This window comes from Benincasa hispida, chromosome 8 (genome assembly GCF_027475165.1).
Source record: "Benincasa hispida cultivar pf3 chromosome 8, pf3_genome.v1.1, whole genome shotgun sequence".
Lineage (NCBI taxonomy): Eukaryota > Viridiplantae > Streptophyta > Magnoliopsida > Cucurbitales > Cucurbitaceae > Benincasa > Benincasa hispida.
In genome coordinates, this window is record NC_143485.1 from 24,711,892 (window position 1) to 24,733,129 (window position 21,238).

Here is a 21,238-nt window from a genome sequence, read left to right on the forward strand (position 1 = left end):
TTATAGAAGGAAGTATCTCGAGATAAAGCCTAGAACTATGAGTAATATGAGCTTTAAATTGAATATGGATCTTAGGGTTCAAAATGAAGCTCGAGAAGATCAAGGAACTTCTAAAGAAGAAGATTCCTATCCTTACCAAGGTGAGTGGTACTTTCCTTTAAGTCTTAAGCATATCTTTTAGAGTAAATTGTATATGCTTATGTTATGAATGAGTATCTAGCATGAGAATGAGATTATGTGATCAGGATGGTCAAGGGGTCAATAGACCTAGTTCCTAAGCCCGAAAGCAAAACCTCACGAGATGGTCAGGGGACCGAGAGGTTTAGTTCCTGAGCATGTGGGAGGAACCTCATATGGGATGGTCAGATGGCAGACGGACCTAGCTTCTAAGCCCATGAACAGGGATCTATGTACACATAAGAGATATAGGGAACAAAGGGAATGCAAAAGAGTAAGCGTTTGTAATTAGTAATAGTGAACTATCTACTGTGTGTAGGTAGATAGCATATTCATTCTAAGTAGTTATCAGTTTAGCTATCTACCGTGCGTGTAGATAGAGTTGAGAGCAGACTCATTCAAGGCTGAGGTTTGAATGTAACCTCGTATTTATGATATGCTTATTTTTATGAGTTGAAATAGACTCTAAAAGTTGCTTATCACTCACTGAGCTTTGTGAAACTCATTCTTTTCTTTCATGTTTTTCTTCCCAAGTAGCGAAAGGTGAGGAGTTTCAGGGTGCTGTTAAGGTCAAGGTCTGCCACAAGCCATAGTTACACTTCTAGAAGGTTTTAAGAGCGATTGATGTAAACTTGTTGTTAAGTCTTAGAGTTGTATAAACATTACATTTAAGTAATAAAATGGGCCTACTTAATCAGTAGTTGTTTATCTCTTTGACTTAAGTTTACTCAGAGTAAAGAGGTTCAGATGGATTGTAGGTATCACAAAAGGGTGGTATCTGCGGTCCCTCATGCCTCTCCTCGGGCTTAGGAGTGCGGGCTCAGGGCGGGGTGTGACACTATGCATAACTGGTTAAATGACACATAGGCAGCACATGTGATAATAAGAAAATGACACTTGGTATTGGACACTAAACATGACACTAGTGGATATCTATTATTTTTATATAATATTTATAATAATAGAAAGGAATATCTTTACAAATTTGAAAACTATATGCAACAATTGGAAAAAAAATTATATATTAGTGTATATAGATACTACTCCCATTATTTTGATTGTCATGTAAGTGTTTTATAAATATTTTGATTTTTATTGCAATTTAATTCTTACGTTTTAAAATGTTACACTTTTATCTTTGAGATTTGAATTCTGTTTCAATCTGGTCTTTAGTTTCGAGATTGAGATTTGAATTATGTTTCAATTTGGTGCTTGAATTTCAAGATTATATATTTATAATATCAAATTTATATTAAATATTCATTTTAAATCAGAGATATCAATGTCTACTAATTAATGTAAGGCAATAAGAATTTTAATTTTAATTTTAAATGTGATGAAAAATAGTAAAATTTAATTAATTATAAATCGTTTAATATATTAACACTAAGATAGAAAATGAGTTTTAGTGAAAATTGAGATTAAAAATGTAAATTTTGAAATACAGGGATCAAAAATGTACTTTTACCCATAATAATTCTAAAAAATGTTAAATATCACTTTTAGTCCCTAAACTTTCATAATTAACAATTTAGTCCTTTAATTTTAATTTGTAATGATCTAGTCCCCAAACTTTCAATTTTGTAAGAGTTGAATCCCTTAACTTTACTATGTAACAATTTAGTTCTTGTACATTAAGATTTATAACAATTTAGTCTTCATTGTAGAAATTATTGTTAAGATGTAATGAGATTTCTTGACCAAATAAATCGATAAACTAATTAAAGACTCAATATTTTTTTTATAAAATACAAAGTCTACATCATAAGATAATAAAAATTGACATCTAATTTTGATAAATTTGTTTACATAGGGGACTAAATTGTTATGAATTTAAAAGTACAATGACTAAATTGTTATATACTAAAGTTCAAGAATTAAATTATTATAAAATTGAAAGCAGTGACTAAATTGTTACAAATAAAAATTTAGGGATTAAATTTTTACTTTGTCGAAAGTTTAGGAACAAAAAATATTTTTTAACCCAAAATAATAATAATAATAATATTTTTCTGATAAAAATACCCTTGAATTTGAAAGAGGATATTTTGATGTAAAGGCCTGCAGCCGATAAGGCGGGGACGAGCCACTCAACCGGAAGGCCAGAACAACTAACCGGAGAGGGCCACACAATCACCGGAAAATGGCCTTCCAGCTCTGCCATTCGCCGTCCACCTTCTTCACCGACCACCATTCCCTTTCCAATTCTCTCACTTCTCAACGTAAAACAACTCTGTGCAACTCCTCTCGCCTTTTCAAACTCAATCCCATTCCTCGTCACTCGAAACCATTCCTCCAAATTACCAATGTCTCGCTACAGGAATACGCTCCTCAAGAAACCCACAATCCAAGCCCCTCTAATGATGAAATCTCCAAATACCCAGATGGGAAATCCAGTTCCTCCTCCAAAAGCTCCGTTTGGGTCAATCCTAGAAGCCCCAGAGCTTCCAAACTTCGGAAGCAATCGTACGAAGCCAGGTATGCTTCTCTTACTAGAATATCGGAGTCTTTGGACTCTTGTAATCCATGTCAGGAAGATGTTGCTGATGTCTTGAAGGAGATAGGTAGTAACATTTTACAACAGGACGCTGTTGTAGTGCTGAATAACATGTCGAATTCCCAAACTGCGTTGCTTGCTCTTCGGTACTTCCAGGACGTGTTGAAATCTAGTAAACAGGCGATTTTTTATAATGTGACATTGAAGGTGTTTAGGAAATGCAGAGATATGGAGGGTGCAGAGAAACTGTTTGAAGAAATGCTTAAGAGAGGAGTCAAGCCTGATAATGTGACATTTTCTACAATTATTAGTTGTGCTAGGTTGTGTTCGCTACCTAATAAGGCTGTTGAGTGGTTTGAGAAGATGCCAAGTTTTGATTGTAATCCTGATGATGTTACTTATTCTGCGATGATTGATGCCTATGGACGTGCTGGTAATGTTGACATGGCTTTCAGTTTGTATGACCGTGCAAGAACTGAAAATTGGCGTATCGATCCTGCAACATTCTCGACAATGATCAAAATTCATGGAGTGGCTGGGAACTATGATGGGTGCTTGAATGTGTATGAAGAAATGAAGGCTATAGGCATCAAGCCAAATTTGGTTATATATAACAGCTTGTTGGATGCTATGGGTAGGGCTAAAAGACCATGGCAGATCAAGACCATTTACAAAGAGATGATTAAAAATGGATTTTCACCAAGTTGGGCAACTTATGCTTCTCTTTTACGTGCCTATGGAAGAGCCAGGTATGGTGAGGATGCCCTCCTTGTTTACAAGGAGATGAAGGAAAAGGGGCTGCAGTTAAATGTAATTCTCTACAATACACTTTTAGCTATGTGTGCTGATGTTGGCTACGTTTATGAGGCTGTTGAAGTTTTTCAAGATATGAAGAGTTCTGGGACTTGCTCACCTGACAGTTGGACTTTTTCTTCCATGATCACCATATATTCCTGCAGTGGAAAAGTATCAGAGGCAGAAGAAATGTTGAACGAGATGGTGGAAGCCGGTTTCGACCCTAATATCTTTGTCTTGACATCACTAATCCAGTGCTATGGGAAAGCCAAACGTGTTGATGATGTAGTGAGGACATTCAGTCGATTGATAGAGTTAGGATTAACTCCAGACGATCGATTCTGTGGCTGTCTTCTCAATGTAATTACCCAGACACCAAAAGAGGAACTTAGTAAGCTGATTGATTGTGTTGTGAGAGCTAATCCAAAACTCGGTTTTGTGGTTAAACTCTTGATGGGGGAGCAAGACAAGGAAGGAGATTTCAGAACTGAAGCCTCAGAACTCTTTAGTGTTGTCAGTGCTGATGTGAGAAAAGCCTACTGCAATTGCTTAATTGATCTCTGTGTAAATTTAGATCTTTTGGATAAGGCATGTGAACTACTGGATTTGGGGCTTACACTTCAGTTATATAAAGATTTGCAATCCAGGTCTCCAACTCAGTGGTCTCTTTATCTTAAGGGTCTTTCTCTTGGGGCTGGTCTCACTGCATTACACGTTTGGATAAATGACTTAACAAAGGTACTCGAATCTGGGGAGGAACTTCCACCATTACTTGGAATAAATACTGGACATGGAAAACACAAATATTCAGATAAGGGTTTGGCAAGCGTCTTTGAATCACATTTAAAGGAATTAAATGCTCCATTCCATGAGGCTCCAGAAAAGGTCGGGTGGTTTTTGACGACTAAAGTGGCAGCAAAATCCTGGTTGGAGTCTAGAAGTTCACCTGAATTAGTTGCAGCATAATAAGGGTTGTACCTGAAAGGTCCAATAATATCTGTTGTGGTATCTTTTATTTAAACCCCTTTTTTTTTTCTCCTTTCTTTTAATCGGCCATATATTTATTAAAAGAGAACTTTACGTTAAAGGATGCAATGAAGAGTTCTGCTATCTTTGTTCTTTTATTGTATTATAATTCATTGGAATGTCAGATCGATATTCGAACACTCTACTTTCTTGCCTACTGCTAATTTCTTTATGGTATATTTTTGCCCTTGGTTAGCTCTCTCAACATACACCCTTTCGAATCCGTGCAAGTTTTGTTTATTAGCAGACGTCTGAAAAGCATACTGGAGTTCCATTATTATCCTGCCAAAGGGAGGTAATAGAGATGCAGGGGATCAAGTTCAGATATGCTAGGATGATAAAATCTTATTGCACGAGGGTAAAGGATAATATGTCCTATTTGGTTCGTCTTTCCCCTTACTCTGAAGAGTTGATTTTGCACCATATGAGAACTAAATTGGGATGCTGAACTCATGGAGGAAGAGGAACCGATGTTGGAACTAGAATGGTTCATTCAGACTCAGGCTCCTTCCTAATAATTTGTATGATGTTAGTTTCAGAGGGGCAATGGATTGACCTCTAAATTTTCAAATATTTTTATCAAAATCTTCAAAGAACTCAGAGGAATCTCGCTTTCGTTTTAGGATAAAAGAAATGATAAGTCAATACAACGTATTTAATCTCTGTGAATCATTCCTTCTAAGCCTCAAAAGATGGGTAATCTCTTCTGTTTTTCTTTTATTTTTGCTGACTTTGTAAGTAAAGGATGTATACAGCAGTCCTAAAACAAAATGTCAAAGCCATTGACTTTGATCCTTGATATTTTTTATAATTTTCCAGTATGAACTCTTTGGTAGTGCACATAACATGGTACTATCTTCTAATTTCTTATCTTTAATCCCCAATTGAAGTCGTTGGCTGTGTATATTATATTCAAACAGGTCATGGAGAAGCAGTATAATGGTTGGCACGTTCTGATGCCTTACCAGGTGGATCATCTCAAACCCACATGCTATATATGTTCATGAGACATTCATTTCTTAACCATTCATTAACAAATGGGAAACTGCATTGCCTTGCCTTGTGTCCAGTTGCCGCAGAAGAAGCTCAGAGAGCTGGAAAAAGCCACTGATTCTGCTACCGAATGTGGTAAAGACCCTCTTCTCCTTGATTTTACTTCTCCAACCAGAACTATCCTCCAAGTTGGGGAGGTTCAAAATATTGTCCCATGCTTGAAAGAGCTCGAAAATCTTCTAGCTTCCTCAAAGATAGCATACTCCGATGGAGCAGGAGCAAGGAAGGTGAAGATTGTGGTAACTAAGGAACAGTTTAAGTTGCTGTTGGCAAATGCAAAGAAGTTGCAATCTCGACATAGATTGTTGAGCTATACAGGCCCCCGTAAAGGGTGTCGAAAATGGCGACCGACTTTGTCTGCAATCTCAGAGGAAGAAGATTTTTGAATAACTTGTATAGACAGAGATGGTGGAGATCATTAAGTAGAAGTTCAAGTGTTTCTGCTTTAATACCTATGGATGTAAGATTTGTGGTTGTAAGCAGCTTATGGGAATCTGGCAAGCAAATGATCTTACAAAGGCAAACTTTGGCACAGCAAGGGAGAAAGTGCTAATACAAACTCTATTTTTTATTTGGGTTGGAGAACTCAATTTTGGAATTTTTGAGAGAGTTTTTTCTTTTTTTTCCTTTCTAAAAAACTAGTTTTTTAGAATATTATATTACAAACTAGGAGAAGGAATTTGAATCTTCACCTCGTGAAAGGAGCCACTATTGTCTAACCAATTTGAAAACGTTCAAAATTGGTTTTAAGAGGTATTTTATGGTCGATATCATCCTTGTAAATATTATTATCAATCCTTTAACCTAGAGATATAAAATTCAAATCAAAATTTCAGTTCAAAATCACTTTTGCTTCTAAACTTTCATTGAAGCAACAATTTAATTTTTGAATTTTAGTGTGTAACAATTTAATTTTGTACTTTTAAATTTGAACGTCTTTACCATAGAACTTTTTATGGTTTAATGAAATTTCTTACATAGCTAGATCAATAAACTAATTAAGGACCAAATATGTGTATAAGCTACAAAGTCTAAATGTTTAATAGTAAAAAGGACATTTATTTTGATGGAATGTTTTATAAATAAAATTAAATTGTAACAAAACTGAAGGAACATGTACTAAAATAGTACATACTTGAAAGTATAAGAATGCATAGATATTTAATAGCTACCGAAAGGTTCTTATTCCACTTAATTTAGGCTTGTTCTATGATTTTACGTGTTTATTCTATGATTTTGTAGGTATTAAGCATCTAAAAGGTAGAATTGACCATTGGAACGAAAACAGGACCTAAACAAACCAAAACAAGCTCCAAAAGCATCAACCAAGGAAAAGAAGAAAAATTACAAAATGCCATCGAGGGAGCACAATGTCACGGTCATGCTTATCCAGGACGTGTTGCCCATGACCGCGTGACCACCTCCACCTCTTTTTACTATACTTTCATCCTATGTAATTCCTTTTGCTAGGTATAGGTTTATATGTACTTTTCTTAGTGAATGACCGCTCGCCTATTTCCATATGCAAGGGTAGCGGATGTGTTTTTGTTCATAATGCACTATATAGGGATAAGACTAACTATCATTTCCCCATACCCGGAGTAGTATGTTATAAAGTTGTTGTTGTTACTTATTGCTTTCTAGCCTACTACAATCTTTCTCTTCTCTATTCTTACAATCAAACTGTTTGCGAAAACTTTTTCTCTAAACTCGTTATCTAAAACTGTTTTCTCTAAAATGGGGGTGGAGGTTGCAAGAAGCACCCGGTGTGCCATTATCAGTATTCGAATTGGCTGACTTGTTTGTAAGCGGGAACAAGTGTCGCACAATCGCTAAGGAAAGCTTCGGAAAGCTTGATTGTGACACACAGCATAGCTGCACTAGGCTAGACGTAATTAAGGTGATGCAGCACTGCTATGTGTTGTGGCATGACACTTTGACAAATGAATTTAGTGTAAAATCAGGGTAGTGTGACACATTTTGACAAATGATTGTGACACACTTTGACACTTTGACAAATGCTATGTGTTCCAGAAGGGTTTAAAATCAGGGTAGTGTCGCGGCCTACATACTTTGACAAATGAATTTAGCCTGTATGCACATCGAAGCCATGACGTTGTCCTAAGTGTCGCAACACCCCTATACGTCTTTAAATATCTCTTTTCTGATTTAGGCCAAACAAGTTCGAGATTGTAGCCTCCAACTCAAATTTCTCTCTACTTTTGTCATTCACATTTTAGTTTACTTGTAATTTTAATTTCTCATATTTGGATTTCATCTTGACACACTATGGGTGGCTAATGGGTGGCTAAGGTAAGTATTTTCTAGCTTAAAGTAGGATAGGAACCCCTTAAATCTTGGTTGTGAGATTTGTATTTCTTGATTTGCTTTTGAATTTTATTGATTCTTGATGTTATTTTAATTTTTATGCTTAGAAATCTTGTATGGCTTGATCACCCATTATCTTTTCTTTGTTTTGCTAGGGAAGAATGAACCTATATGTGTTAATCTAAATAGGGTATAGGTTACGGTATCTTGTATGTAAATTCTAAGTTGTCTAGGACAATTATTTTGCAACATTACATGACTAATCATTCAAGAATCGAACTAATTAGTAATTTAGGCTATTCAAGTTGCTAATTGTCTTAGCTAGTTTACCTAGACTTAATGTGAGCGTTTAAGATTAGGCCACTATTGAGACTAGTTAATTGAACATCTAGACTAATTAAGTAATTGATTAATGCATTAGTGTGTTTAGCTATGGTCTTCCAAGCAAATGAACCAATAATAGCAAGCAATGAATCCTTAGAACTCGGCAAGCAACCAAGTAAATGGGTGGAATCCGAATTCCCTAAGCTAAGCTTTCAATCAAATCGAATTTTCGTTTCAATTACGTTTTTACATTTTAGTCATATAAATTTCTTTGCAATCAAAACACTCAAACTCTTCCCCTCCCTCCCTCCATCGTGACAATTGAATTCACTAATCAACTAAGATAATTGAAGGTTCCTGATAGAGATGATCCATTCCCACTAATCTATAAGCTCGTGAGAATGGTTAAAAATATTATTTGTTTGGGCCTCAACAGGCCTCGAACATCCTACTCTTATTGACTAATAGGTTAATCATAATGGTTTAAGGACCAAAGCTTTTCAAACTTTTTAGTTTAATTCCTTATGTAAACTTTTTATCTTGTAATTTTCTCTAATGAGGTCTAAAAGTTTCAATAGTTTGATAAGACCCTAACCCATTACATGTTTATTAAAATTCATAAACTTAATATATAAAAGGGATGAAAATATCAAGCTTCTAACATGTTAATGAATTTAAAAAATATTGAGAGTCAAAAACCTATCGGACACAAGATTTATAATTCAAGAATTTATTTGAAATAAAATTCAAACACTTAGAAATTGTTTAGACCCCCAACTTCAAGTGGATGAGTCCACTCCAAGTTTGAGACTCTAATTATAATAGTGGATATTTCCAATTATTATAACATACAATTAATTATAGTATTATTATTATTTCAAATCTGTATGTACTCCAAATATATACATATTATTTATAACCTACAAACTATAAGCACTAATTATAATAATCAATTCAACGCTCCAAACACTCCCTAAAGTTTAGATACCAATTAAATACTTTTAAAATTCAAAGTTTGAAATTAAACTCAAATTTCTAACACTTATTAACCACAACCTTATAAGTTCGTAAACTAAACTTGTAATTTAACCCATTACTCCCAAATCAATTCAAATGACAAACATATCTTTAGGGAATAATTTCTCAACGTCCTATATTAAAAAAATTTATAATATAATTCCCTTTGAAATCCTTGGCCTATTTTTCATATTAAGAAAAGATAAAAGGATCTCATCAAATTAACCTCCACCGACAACATTAATCTTCACAAGCCGCTCGAGAGTTCTGACTCTAATAATGGTGACAATAGAATTGAAGCTTAGCATCAGTGGAAAACCCATAATTAAAGCCAATCCTAATAGACATAAGCTTTCAATTCAAAAGCAGAATAATCAGATTGTTTATTATTCTCAAAAATTGTTCTTTGATTGAGAAAAAGATTAGAAAAAGAAAAAGAAAAGATGCCATTCTTTTCCTCAATAATACCCTGAAATCCATAACACACATGAAAGTGATCAAATGTAAAGGGACAAAGTAACCGACCAATCAAGCAAAGGGACAACAATCTAATCAAGCATCCTTGTCCCCAAGTTTCCATTTGTTTCCTGTCTTAAATGACTCGTTCCCCCCTTCTCCTTCAACTCCCCCACCAAAATTTCTACTAACTGTATAAGGGTATTTCAGTATTTTCGCAATAACTATATTATATGCAAAACAATTGCATCTTGCAAAAAATAAGAAGCTGATGAATCAAGCAAAGTTTGAGATCTTTTGAAATTCATCAGCAATACAATGTTTTTCACTTATAAATACCATCTTACCAGAAAAGGAGAGACTCATAGAAATCATCATCACTCATAGAAAGTTTCTCTTTCCCTATTTCTCCTTCTCCTTCTCCTTCTCCATGGACATTCAAACAAAGGTTCTCCAACACAAAGACCAAATAACTGTTGTAGCAGCAGTTTCAGTTGTTCTGTCATTGTTTGTGTATGCAGCCCCTCGGTTTCTAAGTATTCTAGCTTTCTTTTGGCCTCTCTTTGCCTCCACAGCCGTACTTCTGGTGGCAATGATCGCCTTTGGAGGTGGTTTCCAAGTCGGAACCGAAATTCATGGTGTGAAAGCTGGTGAAGGGATTCTAGATTATGTCGCACGGCCTGAATATGGCGAAAACCACTATAAGTACCAATAAGAGATTATCTGTCAGTCAAAATTTAAACAACAAAGACTCTAAATTTGTCTGTCTGTTCAATTTGTATATTCCAACTACTAATGAGTTAGTTCAGTGTAATAACACAACATGTATGTTCAATGCCAAAATGGTTTGTAAATTGAATGTCATTTGTATCCACTTCACATTTTGTGTCTGAATCCTAATGGGTAAGGATATTTGGAATCAATGGTCACTTTAATTTAACCATGAAAATGAGATTTATAGTCTACCATGATAAGTTTGTAGTTTTGTACCGATATCAACTTAACTTGGATTATGATCTATAAAATGACAGGAAAAAGACGTGCCAAAGTATCATCCATCCAAACTTGTTGAACTCATGGTTTATATGGGATGCATAGATAAGCAAAGAATCAATCAAAGTGACAGAAACTATTCAAAGTGTATGCTATCAGCTTCAATATGATTAAGCGTATGATTGGTTGGCCTAGTGGTAAATAAGGAGGCATGACTTTGATAAAGAGCTAAGAGGTTATGGATTCAATTCATGGTGGTCACCTATCTAAGATTCAATATCCTACAAGTTTTCTTGACACCAAAATGTTGTAGGGTCAGGCAATTGTCTTGTGAGATTAGTTGAAATGCAAGTAAATTGACCTGGACACTCACAGATAAAAAAAAAACAAAAAACAAAATAAAAAAACCAACTATACCTCTAAACATGTTAGATTGTATCAAATTTGATGAAGCGTTGTCAAATAGTCAATAACAATATAAGAAATGGTGGTGTTATCATATACTAATCTGGATCAACAACAATCAGCTTCAATCTACTCTAGTGAGTGGACAAAATAAGCAGCAAGGATCATCATCACCTCCTCCAATGCTCTACAAGAATTATGGTCTGATAAGAGTTAGGCGTTATCAAGCCAATGACTATGAGGTCACTATATCAGCTTCTGTTAAACTTCCTGATTGATCAATGTCAAGCTTCTTAAAAGTGTCAAGTATGGGAGAAACATCTTCCTGATTGATCTTCCCCATTTCCTTCAGTTTATATAAAACAAATTCTGCAGCACTGATAAAGCAGATTGCCAATAAGCCCCATGATACATGCAAGAATTGAATCAAAACAGGATTAATCATTGTTAAGACGTGGGTAATGGGAAATAAATCCAATGGAATTCAAAGATTAGAAATATGCCGGTAAATCAGACTGACCTTACTACTTTATCGTGATCAAGATCTGCTTCTTCAAGATCCTTGTACGTGAGGCTTCGGCTGAGAACCCAATTTACCAGTGATTCCTGTCTCCTTTCTGTGTGTAATTCTGCAAGGTACAGAAAGAACTGTGCTAAGCAGATGGTACTGCTCATTATCCAAATGACAGCAAAAACCCGACCGGCTGTTGTAGAGAAGCTCTCATCCCCATAGCCGAGAGTCGTGATTGTGGAGCAAACACAATAAAAGGCATCCATGAACTCTAGCTTCTCAACCACAGTCAAGATAAGAGTTCCAACAACAACAAGACCCCAGAGGAGGATTCCAGTCATAATGAATTTGTGTTTCAATTTGTTAGCCTCAGATTCCTGAAGAATCTCACTGGAGCTGATCTTTTTCCCCATGTACATGGCCTTAACCAGAAGAATTTCTTGCTTTTCCACAATGTAATCGGCTGCCTTGCTAAGAATCATCCCACCAAGGGTCATTCCAGTGAAGACATAAACACATGCAAGTAGTTTTGCAACTATGCTGTTAGGAACAAGATCACCATACCCAACGGTGGTCATTGTGACAACACAAAAGTAAATGGCATCAACAATCCCATTTGTTTTCTTGCCAGTGATCTGATCACGAACAAGGAAAAAACAAAATGTGCCTCCTCCCAAATAAATCGCCAGAAGAACAAATACTTTCCTAAAACTAACTTGTGAAACAGCAATACGTTGATGAGACACTACATCATAATTGTGTGGTTGATTATTATTTTCTACTGAATGTGAAAAACTACCATGACGATTAGATTTTCTTCTCTGGAGAGAATTCCTCTTATCAGAATCGGACAGCTTAGGAAGCAAGGATTGCTCAACATCACCAGAGTCCATCAGAAAATCAATAAAGCTCTTCTAACCAGGTTAAAACTGTTGATTTTTAACTCAGAAGAGATTAATTTTTGGGACGCAATGTTTTTAGGTCATTAACATAGATACCAATTTACCAACAAAAAAATTATATCATGTGATACTAATCCACAGGCAGAAACTGGCCAAACATACCCTCTTCAGGGACATTACATAGGTCAATGCTTTCAATTTTCACAGCCTAATTATCAATTAGGATGTTGAAATTATTGCCTCCAAATCAATTTCAAGAGCTTTCCAATATAACCAATAAAGAATCAGTGTTTTTGGAAATAACATGAAGCCAAAACCATTACAATGCAAGCAACAGCCATCCTCACATTTTATCATCAAATGCTGGAAAGAAACGATAATTATTGAAAGGCCTGATGATTTTGTATAGGCACATTAACAGTAATTCCCCATTTAGCTTAATGATTTTCGTTCTCCCCTAGAAATTAGACAAAATTCATGAGAAATCAATACTAAACATTCTTTAACCTGTTCACTAAATAGAGATAAGAGAAGAGTTTAAGAGTGAGATTTAATTGACAAAGTCCATTATAAGCACAGCTACAATTTAGGCCAGAAAGTTGTGTTTCTTTATTTAGAACAAAACAAATCAACAGTCAAGAAAAAGAATGTATGAGAAATTGCCATAGAATCCAACATTCACTCTCTGACTTCCACCTGCCTAAATCCTTACCACTCGCCATTAACAAGCCCCCATTTTCCCGCAACCCACTAACTAAAAACGACATGTCGTAATAATAAAGCCAAGTCCTTATACAACAACAAACTGTTCCTATTAACAAAGAGCATCAGAAACTTACACGAACTCAATGTGCTGCATGAACAATCACTTCGGAAAGATCAAAGCCAAGAACACTAATCTTCAACCAAAATCCATGATTGCATTACATGGGGTCCTTCCAGATTCCGGGTATTCTAATCTGATTTGTCGCTGGAGGTAGGAGTAAGAAAGAAATTACTCGATAATGATCGGAAATGGTAAAAGGGGTCCCATTAAAGAGAAAGAACAAGAGAATGCACATGATTTGGATCCACAAATACAGGTAAGAAAAGAATGACAAAGAAAGGGGCGGATTTGGAGCCACAAAATGGGGTTTGAGAGGTCGATTTTTAGGGTTTTGGGCATTGAACGAAGTGGAAGAAGACAAATTGGGAAAAGAAATTGTCGGATGAATGATAATGGGATGGGGAAGAAAGAAAAGAAATCATAGTAATTTGTGTTGTAATTGTCGAAGCAAAAGCAAAGCAAAAGATCCAACAAAACAAAATTCCACTCCTTAGGATTTACTACTCTGCTTTTTCTCCCTCTGTTTAAAGTACAATCCTTAAGTACTTCATTTTGCTTTCCAATCTTAAAGCAATTGAAAAGATTGTGGCTAGCTTTTTTCTATTGATTAAAGTTGTTTTTCTTACTTCACTAGGTGATTATAGTGGCGAAACTAAATTTAGCTCCCACCTCACAACGTTGTGCTACAAAAAAAAATAATAATAATAATAACCGTAGAACACAACTCAACTGATATATGAAAATTTTGTTTATCATAAGATTTGTGATTTGAACCATTCTATCCTTATTGTCAGATGTATCAGTTGTATTCGTACTTTTTTGACATTTCATGGGATGAGCTTACTTTTTCCCATTTTTACAAAAGTAATAAGTTTTGGTTATGGGCCTAATTTTTAAAACTTATTCAAATATGCAAGAAGCCCTTTAAAATATATACATGAGATCTTGGGACATTAGAGAATCAAACATCTAATTTTTAAGAAGAAGATATAAATCTTAATCAAAACTATATTTGTTTAAAGTTTTTTTAGTTGAAACATTAATTATTATTTCAAATATATTTCTCTTCAATAAAAAATAAAAAATTGTAATCCCTAACCTTCTTCAACTCAAAAATATGTGTGTATAACATTCCAAGAATTAAACTATGTAGATGTACGTTTGGTAGCACGTTTGTAATTATGGATATCAATGTTAAAACTTGTTTTTGGACTTTGTTTAGTAATATAATTACAATTAATTAAACTTGTGGTAGTTAATCACCTCAATATATGTAAAATTGATTTCTCAACAATTCTTTATATAATAAGTTTTGTAATATTAGTACTTTAAAAATATTATTAATTTATTCTAAGGAAATCATATAATTTATTACATAATATATATGTTTGACATGTTTTTTGTTACAGTGTGAAATGGAAACCATTCTACCATTTCAAATTTCAAATTTCAAACTTCAAACAGCAATATTATTTAATGTCTCTAACTGTATTTTATCGACTGAATTTTGATGATGTTTCTAACATTTTCTTTTTTTCGATCATTAAAAGTTTATTGCGTCATTTTTTTCTGATCATTTTCATTACAGATGTTCTCTTTCTTCTCTCTCTTTCTTTCAAAAGCAAAATAAAATCTGTCTAGTGAATGTTGGTTCTAAAATATTATATTTATTGTAGTTTTTGTCTTCTTCTTCTGCTTAATTTTTTTTTTCTTAGAAGTGAAGGACAATAAATAATTATGAGAACATAGAACAACTAATATAAAAATTATTTTCAATAAAAAAAAAAAAGAAAAAAAGCAAGAAGTTCAAATCAACTCAAGAAAAAAGTAATGAGAAAGGTAAATAATATATTTAATTAAACTGACCATTAATTAGAAGTTGTTTCTCCTTTTTAAGTAATGTATAATTTACTTAGAAGTCTATTATTGACTCTTCTCTCAATCCTATTATGATTTATGTGTTCTAATCTTAGGTGTCAAAGATTGACATTTTCTTAGGAGATATTTTATGTCTTGTATACTGAGTTACCGCAGTTTTAAACAGTTTATACTTAAGAGAGTTTTTGTTGCTAACAGTCTTAGCACATAAAGATTATGAGAGCATAGAACAACTTATATAAAATTATTTTCAATAAAAAAAAGCAAGAAGTTCAAATCAACTCAAGAAAAAAGTAATTAAAAAGGTAAATAATATGCAGAACAAATATATGCTCCATTTTTGTAAACAAACACTTTATTTACATTAAAAGATAAAGAGTAGTTCTATTCAAGCAAACATTTATAGAAATAAGGTTTCGTTTCAAGTCTGGACCACATATATATTATCTGGTAGAATATATGATTTCTGTAAGCAAAATCGAAGTCCTCCCACTGCTGTAGTTGAGATGGCGTGCCCAGTTCCAACATGCATCATCATCTTCCCAACCTCCAATTGCCGTCAGGAACTAATTCTCTAAAAGGAAGAACAAACGTGGTTAGTGGCATCTGAATCTATTATCCAAGTCGAATCATCATTCTCCACTAAGCAAGTTTCCAATAAAGTAAATCGCATTTACCTTGCTTGATCTTCTTCTTTTCTGCCAAGTATTTGGGACAATTCCTTCTCCAATGTTCCTCTCGGTTGCAATGGAAATAAATTCTCTTTGCAGTCGGGGCCTTCTTGCCCTTTTGGGTAGTAGCTGGTAGGTTAGCTTTCTCCTTTCCACCTTTCTTCTTCTTCCTCTTTTTGGTATCAGAAGAGGAAGGTACAGACTTAGTTCAGTCTCATAACCTAAATGGTCTGTAGTAAATGGATAAGATTGGCCAAACTAAATTTATAGGCAGGAGTTCACAACTCACTCAGGATTCAAGTCATGTCACCTATGGTCATCCTAGTGAAATGTAAGTCTTTACTATTAATGGCATTATATAAAGAGATTATTCATTTCGTAGTTCAGTCTCATACAAATTCTTTTGTATAGAACACTCCCGCTCACATGTTTCTACATGAATGATCAAGATCATATCATTTGTAGCACTTTACAACAATTGTTACATCTACAAAGCGAATCGTATTCGTAGTGTGTCATCAAAATAAGATATTCAACCTTATCCATCTACTACAGACCATTTAGGTTAACACTTAAATATAATCCACTTGTATGTCTCTACATGCATATTTAAACTATAGAAAATAACTTTGAATATTAGTTTACTGATTTTATGGGTTAATACTACTAAACGTCAAATAAAATATCTCATATTTTATTGAATAAATAAAATTATGTATACATTATAATTACATACTACATGACCCACAAGATTTAAGATATCAACTCCAGTTTTTTACCCATTGACGTCAAAAGTAACATTATCTCCCGACAGGCATTTACAAACCATGGGAAAATATAGTTGGAAAAAAAGATCAAACCGGACTACCAACGAATATGTAAAAGTAGAATTGGAAAATCTCATTATACTCCCAAGGAGATTTTTGCAAGCGTCAGGTGTAAGGCTTTCTCCGACGTGTTATCTACAACATCAAGAGAACATATAAATTTCCTGAAGGTTAAACAATTGGCATATAATCTTTTGCCGACGACTTTTATCACGACTCTGTTGTAGACCGTCGGAGAAACTTTAAAACACTCTTAAAATTTAGAGTTTCTTCCAAAACAATTATCGTTGAATATGCATATTGTTTATGATAATGAATTTAAACACGAAAAAGAAATTGAGGACTAAGATTAAAAAAAAAAATCATAAACAAAAGAATAAAAAATTGAAGATGTAAAATTAAAATAATTAAAAAAAAACACATGTATGATTCACAAATATTATGTGAATAATATGTAAATAGGTACAATAACATTTTCACGTGTAAATTAAATTTAACGGCAAACATTCACTGAATTATTTTAAAATCAACTTCAAATTTTAAAGGTTAAATAAAATTTTAATTAAAGTTCATAATTATAATTGATACTGGTTTAGATATATTAATATGTATTAACTTAACCACCATTAATAGTATAAAAGTAACTAGATTTCAAGATATGACTCGTGATGATAAAAGAATGATTACTACGATCATAAATTTTAAAATTATAAAATTAATAGTAACTGATAATTTTACTTAAGACTTTGACCATTGTAAAGCAGGTCCCTTTTATGAGCAATTGATATTTCCTTATTTTTTTTAGTAAAAAAATCACTCTAAATTTGTTGTTGAATAGAATTTTTTCCAATAATACGAAAGCTTTCATAAGACATAAAAATGTTTAATTAGATAATATTAAACTATGTAAGATTTGAACAAACACATTTATATACCGAAATTTTTACTAAAATAAAAACAATTCAACTGGGATAAATTAGGTCAAATTTTCACTTCATGTCAAAGAAGTGGATATATATATATATATATATATATATATATAAAATAAAAGGCTTTTTATTTTATCATAAAATATTAATATTTTATATTGATTTATTTGGCATGCATTAATTTAATTGATTACACTGCAATGAGTTGAGTTTGAGCTGCTTCAATCCTCATTTCCTCCTTCATTTTCCTAATAAACTCTTCTATTTTCTTGTTCAATTCTTCTGTGCTCACCACTACCTCTAATTCCCTCCTTTTTCCTTCTTCTTCTTCATCATCATCTTCAACCTCATCTGTAAAACACCCTTCATCTTCTTCCATTTCTTCCTCTAATTCATCTCTATGAATCTCTTCTTCTTCTTCTTCTTCTTCTTCTTGATTTTGCTGTACTGATTCTTCAGAATCAGACCCATCGATGGCAGCCACAAGATCATGTTCAAGCTGATGATGATGATGATGATCAGAATGGGAATTAAATGAACAAGTCCCAAAAGAAGAGGAAGAAGAAGAAGAATCTTCAATAACAGAGGAAGTGGCTAAAAGAAACAGGATTCCATTACAAATTAAGAACATATACTTTCTCTCCATGGCATGGTTGAGAAGAGAGAACATGAAAGTGGAAAAATAGACACTAAAGGAATGAGGGAATAAAGAGAAGAAAGAAAAAAACAAGGCTAAAACCAAAGAAAACACAGTGAACTTCACCATCCGTATCAACATCTCAACTTTGCTGCAGCAATTATAATCCTTTGATGATGTTCTGATATCATCATCATCATCATAAAGATTCAAACTTTGATTTGAATCCAAATTTCTGGCTTCTGGGTATTCTTCCATTTTGAAAGGGAATCACAAAAATGACAGCTTTTTTTTCTTGAAAATGAGAGGTTTTTCGGGTTTGGTTTAATATTAGTACACAACTTGTAGTTTCCAGAGCTGCCCATATTCTGTTCCTTTTATAGTGGTCCTTAAAGCTCTTCCATGCCCATGTTTGAGGAGTTGATTTCAAGTGTTGAAATTACTAAAATGACCTTAGTGGACATGAGGGAGATATGATGAGAGGCAAGAGGGTATTTTGGGGATTGGGAAAATTATGAGAGAATGGAGACAAAAAGGAAGAGAGAGAGAGAGAAAAGAGGGCTCGAAGCTTCTGGGTTTTGCCTATGAAAGTGATGAAATCAAGGGATGGAGGGAAAAAGGAGAAGGGGACACGTGGATGTGGGAAGAAAATTTTAGATTAGGGTTTTCTAAGGGTTGTAGATTTAGGAAAACATGTCGATCAGTATCTATTTTTGTTTAATATTAAACTATTCAGTCATAATTTATTACATACTTCTTATTTCTTTTTAAAAATATTTTAACTCAATATTTATGTATGTGTGATAGATGAATGCATAAAGATGAATACATCTAAATATTATCGTAGATTTAGGAGTTTATTTGATATTGATGCAAAAAGTTCTAAAGTTCATCGATATTATTGTTGTTATTGTCAAAACTGCTGCTCTCTTAGATGGTATTATTATAGTTGAAAAAGCATAGATTTTTCCTTTTTGGGTTAAACAGATTCGATGATTCTTTGGAACTTACTTGAAAGTCGAGATTGTTTCAATAATGAAATCCGAGTATTTTCTGATCACATTAGAGCTTTAAATCGATGAGGCATTATTTAAAAAAGTTCTCTTTTTGTCCAATAATCTATAATTCCATTGCTCACATTCTAGCATGTATTGTACGACGAACCAAAATTTCTGGTGTTTGACTTGAAGACCATCTTATGGATCGATACTGCGATGTCTAGTAAATTGATATTTCGGTAGTTTTGTTCTTCTTTATATTATTTAGGGTTTTTTTTTTTTTTTTTTTTAATCCTTCCCCCCTCCTTTGATTTGAGCCTCAAAGTTATATCCTTTTCTTCTCGTCGGATCCCATGAAAAACGGAACCAACACAAAAACTTGTTCCATTATTGCTCTCACTCTAAAGGTCCCAATCATTGCTTTATTTCATTTCCAAAATCAATCATTTGCTTTATTTCACCTCTTTGCTTTTGACCTTTTCTTTTTCTTCTCTCTTGGATAGTAAAATTGATCTTCATACACATAAATAAATAATATACAAATATGTAAATTTTCAAATTTTTTAAAGTATATCATTGATATATCATTTAATTATGGAAAAAATTTGGATGCTTCTTTAGATATACCTATTTTGGTGCACCTTAAGTATAGTCTAATAAATTACTGCACGTGGTAATTTTTATTTTATTTTTTAAATTAATTTTTTTCTAATTTCTTTTTTGTGTGGTCAAGAAGTGAAGAGCATATGAGTTAGACTGCACCTAATCATTGCTCTTTAATTATAATGGTTGTGTAGATGACAAACTTCTATCATCTTGATAGATTATTTTAATTAATAGTTTATTACTTATTGACTTCTATTGCTGACACATTATTTTTATGTCTATCACTAATAGACCATTTATACATTCTATCGCTAGTAAATGTCTACCACTTATCATTCATTTTTATGTCTATTGGTGATGAATTTTTTTTGTGTATATTATTCATAAACCGTTAATATATCCATTAGTGATAACTTTTTATTATTGTTAGATTACTTTTATGTCTATTAACAAGAAATTATTCTTTATGTCTACATTGATAGAACATTTTTATATTTATCTAGATAGACCATTTCAACCTTTATCATTGATACATATTTATCACTAATATATATATATATATATATAAATGGTATATTAGTGATACATTATTAGTAGTAATTTATTGTCATTTGTTATTAATTGATTTATTATTAATATTAAGTTATCAGTGATTTATTATTTTTAATCTTCTTCTAATTTATTGATATGATAAATCAAGTATAGATCTCAAAACACATAAACATGCAAACAATCATGAATAGACAATAATTTTAAATCACTGATATAACATTTTCAATTTTATTGTTATGGTATATGTGTGACAATGTGTTAATAACAAATTAGCATGAAAATAAACAAATATAGAAAAAAAATTAAAAGCTAAATGTCATCGACATAGTATTTCTATTTTATGTATATCCATAATAAACCTAAAAGAAAATGAATAAGTAAAAAAGCATCTAATAAATATTTATATTTTATTGAAATGATATACTATTAACAAACATAATAGCAAATAAGTATGCAAACCATCAATGATAAACATTTAACATTGAAAGACCACAATCAGTGAGAGGTATATCACTGATAGACCTGATATAGGTTCATCAATAATAGACCCTAGCCATAGATAAGTCTATCAACGATAGACTACAGTTAATAATATATAGGTACTGATAATGTTTCATATTTAGAAATAATACTTTTAGATTTGCTATTAGCTTGTGTTAGATAATCGTATAAGAAATTGATCCTTTTTCCCGTTTCTAATCCTTTGGAGCAATAATTTGGTTACGCCTCATCTTTGTACATCTCATTCTAATCATACCAATAATTCAAAAAGTGTACAGGTTGTCATAGTTCATAAACCAGCTAAGAAAAATCAATAGTCAAGTACAAAG

General features: G+C 33.0%; 4 protein-coding genes across 10 annotated transcripts; 2 read left to right on the plus strand and 2 right to left on the minus strand.

Annotated features, from left to right (window-relative positions):
* The first annotated feature begins 2,206 nt into the window (after positions 1–2,206).
* SVR7 (pentatricopeptide (PPR) repeat-containing protein) lies at positions 2,207–4,635 on the plus strand. Its single transcript, XM_039021863.2, has one exon. The coding sequence runs from the start codon at positions 2,321–2,323 to the stop codon at positions 4,433–4,435; it is 2,115 nt and encodes a 704-aa protein (XP_038877791.1). The 5' UTR covers positions 2,207–2,320; the 3' UTR covers positions 4,436–4,635.
* A 136-nt stretch (positions 4,636–4,771) lies between these two features.
* LOC120070018 (uncharacterized) lies at positions 4,772–6,391 on the plus strand. Of its 3 annotated transcripts, none has more exons than XM_090316570.1 (3): positions 4,772–5,463; positions 5,566–5,623; positions 5,732–6,391. In XM_090316570.1, the coding sequence occupies exons 1-3, from the start codon at positions 5,419–5,421 to the stop codon at positions 5,932–5,934; spliced, it is 306 nt and encodes a 101-aa protein (XP_090172696.1). In that variant the 5' UTR covers positions 4,772–5,418; the 3' UTR covers positions 5,935–6,391. The 3 variants fall into 3 exon arrangements, with proteins under 3 accessions (XP_090172696.1, XP_038877794.1, XP_038877793.1); XM_039021866.2 differs by having other exon boundaries at positions 5,765–6,391; XM_039021865.2 differs by having other exon boundaries at positions 5,566–6,391.
* A 3,187-nt stretch (positions 6,392–9,578) lies between these two features.
* Positions 9,579–13,913, minus strand: LOC120070021 (two-pore potassium channel 1-like). Of its 5 annotated transcripts, XR_005479760.2 has the most exons (4): positions 13,324–13,913; positions 11,592–12,511; positions 11,084–11,448; positions 9,579–10,353 (listed from the first exon to the last, which is right to left on the minus strand). XR_005479760.2 is itself a non-coding variant. In XM_039021869.2 (2 exons), the coding sequence occupies exons 1-2, from the start codon at positions 12,473–12,475 to the stop codon at positions 11,307–11,309; spliced, it is 1,026 nt and encodes a 341-aa protein (XP_038877797.1). In that variant the 5' UTR covers positions 12,476–13,912; the 3' UTR covers positions 11,079–11,306. The 5 variants fall into 5 exon arrangements, 1 of the variants encoding a protein (XP_038877797.1); XR_005479761.2 differs by having other exon boundaries at positions 11,246–11,448; positions 11,592–13,913; XR_005479758.2 differs by having other exon boundaries at positions 11,592–13,912.
* A 3,813-nt stretch (positions 13,914–17,726) lies between these two features.
* On the minus strand, positions 17,727–18,580 carry LOC120070020 (uncharacterized). The gene has a single exon (XM_039021868.2). It carries the CDS (start codon positions 18,508–18,510, stop codon positions 17,806–17,808), a length of 705 nt encoding a protein of 234 aa, XP_038877796.1. The 5' UTR covers positions 18,511–18,580; the 3' UTR covers positions 17,727–17,805.
* Positions 18,581–21,238: the final 2,658 nt, after the last annotated feature.

Coding starts and splice junctions, on each gene's coding strand:
- LOC120070021 (XM_039021869.2), bottom strand. CDS start 12,475: ATGGACTCTGGTGATGTTGAGCAATCCTTGCTTCCTAAGCTGTCCGAT. Junction 11,449..11,591: donor GATCACGATAAAGTAGTAAG/GTCAGTCTGATT, acceptor CTGCTTTATCAG/TGCTGCAGAATTTGTTTTAT.
- LOC120070018 (XM_039021865.2), top strand. CDS start 5,419: ATGGAGAAGCAGTATAATGGTTGGCACGTTCTGATGCCTTACCAG. Junction 5,464..5,565: donor ACGTTCTGATGCCTTACCAG/GTGGATCATCTC, acceptor CCTTGTGTCCAG/TTGCCGCAGAAGAAGCTCAG.
- SVR7 (XM_039021863.2), top strand. CDS start 2,321: ATGGCCTTCCAGCTCTGCCATTCGCCGTCCACCTTCTTCACCGACCAC.
- LOC120070020 (XM_039021868.2), bottom strand. CDS start 18,510: ATGGAAGAATACCCAGAAGCCAGAAATTTGGATTCAAATCAAAGTTTG.